At 47.6% G+C, this 5313-nt stretch overlaps 2 protein-coding genes across 2 annotated transcripts; both read left to right on the top strand.

Moving 5' to 3' along the window:
• Positions 1 to 1540: 1540 nt before the first annotated feature.
• PtA15_6A345 (uncharacterized protein) lies at positions 1541 to 2837 on the top strand (the record flags this gene model as incomplete). The annotated part of the gene is made up of 2 exons (XM_053170040.1): positions 1541 to 1607; positions 1696 to 2837. 2 exons carry the CDS (start codon positions 1541 to 1543, stop codon positions 2835 to 2837), a joined length of 1209 nt encoding a protein of 402 aa, XP_053021271.1.
• A 961-nt stretch (positions 2838 to 3798) lies between these two features.
• On the top strand, positions 3799 to 5105 carry PtA15_6A344 (uncharacterized protein; the record flags this gene model as incomplete). Its single annotated transcript, XM_053170039.1, has 3 exons — positions 3799 to 3865; positions 3958 to 4652; positions 4821 to 5105. 3 exons carry the CDS (start codon positions 3799 to 3801, stop codon positions 5103 to 5105), a joined length of 1047 nt encoding a protein of 348 aa, XP_053021270.1.
• Positions 5106 to 5313: the final 208 nt, after the last annotated feature.

Genomic DNA, 5313 nt, shown 5'->3' with positions numbered 1-5313 from the left:
GGGAGGATGCACAGCTCTTGATGACCAGTCTATACTGGTCATCTAGGGGAGTCACCACCTCTTGATGACCGGCACAGCTGGCCGGTCCTCAGGAGGACGCACAACTCTCAATGACCGGGCTGTACCGGTCATCAAGAGGACACACATCTCCTCTCAATGACCAGATTGACCGGTCATCAAGTGACTCGCACAGCCATGTTGATGGCCGGTACTGACCAGCCATCAAGAGGACTACATCTTGATGGCTGGTACTGACCGGCCATCAAGAGGACTACACCTCAATGGACGGTACTGACCGGCCATCAAGAGGACTACCTCTCAATGGCCGGTACTGACCGGCCATTGAGAGGACTGCATCTCGATGGCCGGTACTGACCGGCCATCGAAAGGACTGCAAGTCGATGGCCGGTACTGACCAGCCATTGAAAGGACTGCAAGTCAATGGCTGGTACTGACCGGCCATCGAAAGGACTGCAAGTCAATGGCTGGTACGTCTGAGCGGCCATCAAAATGACTGCACGTCAATGGCCGGTACTGACCGGCCATCGAGAGGACTACATCTCAATGGCCGGTGCTGACCGGCCATTGAGAGGACTACATCTCAATCGCCGGTACTGACCGGCCATCAAAAGGACTGCACGTCGATGGCCGGTCAGTACCGGCCATTGAGAGGACTGTATATTGCTGCCATGTATTGACCGGACATTGGTATTGCACCTCTCGTGCTGACCGGCCATTGGGGATTCGGGGGTAGCCGGTTTCACAACCTGGAGGTGCTACTTTGGGAACCTTGCGGTGTGAAAGAGACCTCGGTCAAGAAGCTAAAACTGCGCCGCAGTCACGCGAGCCTGGGATTCAGTCCCTCAGATAGTCCCCCGCGGTGGAGATGCTCTAAGTACATGAAGTTAGACCTAACCGGGGGAAGATTCCCCGGTCTCACTAACTAGGTTCTAGCTCTAAGTACATGAATATGTGTTTGTAATCTTGCTGGTCCCGCACTACACTAACAAGTACAGCGCTTTGGCTGAGCGCGCTCGGACCTTTTCTGTGTGATCCGGTCAATTTCTTCAAAAATGAGACTTTTCAAAAAATAAAAGAGGGATGAAGATTGAGGCAAGGGAGTCTAAAATTATATGAGAAGGAGGGGCAGATGCAGGTGTACCATCCACCAAAATCTTAGAAGGTTTCTGATGGTCAGAAACGAGTTCTGGTGGTTCAAAGGAAATCACCACCAAAACGAAAATATCTCTCATGCGAAAATCCCTGATTAGTCATAAGTCCCTCCGGCAAAGCCTCAGGCAAAAGAGGGACTTAGTTAAGTTCGGTGTTCCATGGGGGCTTTCCAGGGTCCTACTGGGTGTTCAGCAGGGTCGATGACGTCATCGTAATCGAATAATTCAAACCTGCTGTGTAGCACAAACCATAACTCTAGGCGGTTTGTGCATCTGTCCAAGATTCATTCGAATCAAATATCAGTAGTAGAGCAGCTGGAGTCCGAATTTCTTCGACAGAGCACCACGCACGCCACTGGGGACGAGAAATGAATGGACGTAACCCACCGGATGACCCGCTTGACGATTCGAATACACGCTGCCGGCACCTAGGAGGTATGTTCAATACTTATAAGGTGCTGGAATCGTCCCAGATGACTGCTCAACTGGCTTGATTGACACCCCCCAACTGGATTTCCTCTAGACTGGCTTATTGAGGGTTTTTTAAATATCAGTCGTAAAATTCATCAAACAAATTGGAAGTCTCCTCTAGCAGCTTCCTCGACCCTTTCCGTGGACCAAGACAACTCGGAGTTAAAGGAAGTCATCTACGATCGAATACATTCGTCCCTCCTGCCCCTCTTACAGCATCAAATCACTACCCTCTCGCTATTACTGGCTGGCTTGTCGAAAGAACCTGAGTCCGGGCTGAAACAAATGTTAGCAATCCAACCAGAAATCGATTACAATCTAACTCAAATCAAAGCTGCCCTTGACGTCGTCTGTCCACGTGGCCTATCTTCCTTAAACCAAGCCGATGACCAGCAACTTAAACAGTTCAAAACTTATAGGCTTGTTGAACTCAGAGAGATGTTGTGGCTTCTTGCAGCTGTATACATCTGTTCTGCCTTGGATGAGGCCTCTAGGCACATTGGACGGATGGGATTCTCTACTTCGAGTCGGCCTCAAAATCGCCTGTCCTCTACTTACCGCAAGGCCACCCCGGACGCATTAGATTGGATCGGGTTCACTATCAAACACTTAAGAGGATCCGAATTGGACGTTGCGGAAAATCGCTGGAGATATGCGGTGCTCTCAATCGACAAGGAACTAGACAACCTCATCTGCTTGGTCAATCCAACTGCTCACTCAACAAATCAAGGCTTCCCCCTAGCCCGCGAACCGGTCATCCTACTCGCCAAATCGGCCATACCAATCATAAAGCTATCCAAACTATTCTTCACCAAATTATCAAGGGCCGGGATGAACAGGAAGCTGGTATCATCATCTACGGATATGAATTCTATTCAACTGGGATGCTTATGCAAATCTGCTGAAAAGGTTTCCGAAGATCTCCCCAAACTTCTGACACTCTTGTCCGAAGCCGATGTGCTTGATGGAGCGGCAGCAAACTTTGACAACAGCCAAAATATCATTCGACTAGCTGCAACTGTGGCTTCTCATTTTGAAACTCCAGTGCAACTTGCAGTGGATTATCTCGTCCCCTTGGTTCCGGAAACCGGCGGTCTACCGAATAAAAATTACTACAAGGACTGGCTTCTTACATGGAAAATTCAATCTATCTTAGCCATTCATAACTTTATCCAACGTGCCTTAACCATCTGAAGATGTTCCTTTATACATTTGCTTCTTTTGTATTGATTCATCGGTATGCTTTCTGGAGATGTTTGTATGATTTCCGGTGATGTAGCACTGTATCGTGTTCAGGAAAAACAAGCAACATTGTGAGTTTAACAATGCACTTTAACCTTTGATGAGCTACACAAAGATCGGGGGTTATCTCGAGTGAAGCTTGATTCAATTGGGTTTGACTTACCTTCCCTCGTTCAAGACTTTCAGGCAATCATCACCCCTCCTCTAGATTCTGCGCTCACTGAAGCCCGAACCAAAGGACAGACGTGCAGGCAATTGAGAAATGACTCTGATTACTGACTAAATGTTTGAACCAGTTGAGAAACCTGAACATTCGCGGTCTCGAGAGCAAGGAGTTAAGCTCTCTTGATCTATTAAATCCATGCAACAAATCTTGACCTTCAAAACCTTCAACTGATTGTTTCCAGATTTGTTGAACCTTCTCTAGCCTCTTAAGGTTTGGATTTTCACTGATAAGGAGATATGATAACCAGCACGTTCATCAGGTAGTATGTATGATTGGAGAGCTTGTGTCTGCTTGTGTCAATTGGGCAGTTCATGTCCAAGCCAAGATTTTTGTGATTTCTTTTGTTCACTCGCAATTTATGGCTGCGCCAAAATAGCATCCACCCATCCTCTAGCAATTTTAGCCGAAGAGAGGGCTGTTGCGCCCTTGCAACTGCTGGCACTGGAGCTACGTGTTCAGCTAAATTTGGGTCATTGCCATATGTTGCCGTGCATGAATCAGCTCCACTGTTCTTCCTACTCCATGGGGCCATCGTCAGCCCCCCGGGGCCCGTAGCTGGGCCTTGTGTTGTTGCGGGGGAGGCGTGCTGGTGCGGCGGAATTCCAAGTTCCAACTTTCCTCCACCGTTGTCTGGTCCCAATAGCACCACTCCTCACCACTCAAGTCTCGCACCATTGGCGACAGGAAATGGACATGTCGAACCCACCGAGTAACCCATTGGACGATTCGAACGCACGTCATCGGCACCTAGGAGGTATGGTCAACATTTGTGTGCTGGAAGTGTCCCAGATGACTGCTCAACAATTGACTGGATTGAAACCTCTCAACTGAATTTCATCTATGTAGATTGGCTTGTCGATGGTTCTTTGTATTTAAGGCGTAAAATATGTCACACGGATTGGACGTCTCCTCAACAAGCTCCCTCGACATCCTCTGTTGACCAGGACAGCTTGGAGTTAAAGGAAGTCCTCTATAATCGAATACATTCGTACATCCTGCCCCTCTTACACCATCAACTCACCACTCTCTCACTATTGCTGGATGGCTTGCCGACAGAACCCGAGTCAGTGATGAAGCAAATGCTGCAGATCCAACCAGAAATCGATTACAATCTAACTCAAATGAAAGCTGCCATTGACGTCATCTGTCCGGATTCCCTGTCTTACCAAGCCGACGACCAACAACTTAAACAATTCAAGATTTATAGGCTCGTCGAACTCCGAAAGATGTTGCGCCAACTTGAAACTCCGTACACCTGTTCTGTCTTGAACGCGGCCTCTGAGCATATTGACGCAATGGGGTTCTCTACAACGAGTAGGTTTGAAAATGGGGAGGCCTATACTTACCGCCACGCCACCCTACATACATTAGATTGGATCGGGCGCACTGTCACACACTTGACAGGATCCGAATTGGACGTTGCGGGAAATACTTGGAGAGATTCGATGCTCTCGATCGATCAGGAACTAGACAACATCGTCAACATGTTCAAATCAACTCCTCACTCACCGGATCATAGGGGGACACACAGGAGGAATTTAGTCCGTGAACCGGTGATCCAACTCGCTAAATTGGCCATTCCAGTAATGAAGCTATCCAAACTTTTCTTCATCAAATTATCGAGGGCCGGGATGAACAGGAAGCTGGTATCACCATTTACGGATATGAAGTCGAATCAGCTCGCATGCTTATGTCAATGTGCTGGAAAGGTTGCCAGCTGTATCAGCTTACTTTTGGATTTCTTCTCCGAAGCCGATGCGACTGACGGAGCGCCGGCAAACCCTGCCAATAGCGAAAATATCATTGTGATAGTTGAAACTGTGGCTACTTCTTTCGTAACTCCAATGGATCTTGTGGTGGATTATCTCGTTCCCTTGGTACCGGAAACCGGTGGTCTTCCAAATCAAAATTACTACAAGGACTGGCTTGTTACGTGGGACACTCAACTTCTTTTAGCCATTCACAACTGTATTCAATGTGCCGCAAACATCTAACCATACTCTAACCATCTGACCATTTTCTTTTACAAATCTTCTTTTGTTTTGATTGACTGTTGTTTGAAAACTTCATGAAGATACTTCCTTTTCTGCAGGTTTTCTCTGTATGTACTAGCACCTCATACAACTTGATCTCGAAACAAGGCATAGTGCATTTAACTTGTAACTTCGACCCCTGGTGATGACATGGAAGATGATGCTGGAT

This window comes from Puccinia triticina, chromosome 6A (genome assembly GCF_026914185.1).
Source record: "Puccinia triticina chromosome 6A, complete sequence".
In the NCBI taxonomy this organism is placed as follows: Eukaryota; Fungi; Basidiomycota; class Pucciniomycetes; order Pucciniales; family Pucciniaceae; genus Puccinia; species Puccinia triticina.
The sequence above is the reverse complement of the archived record's forward strand: the minus strand, read 5'-3'. Positions and strand labels throughout refer to the sequence as shown.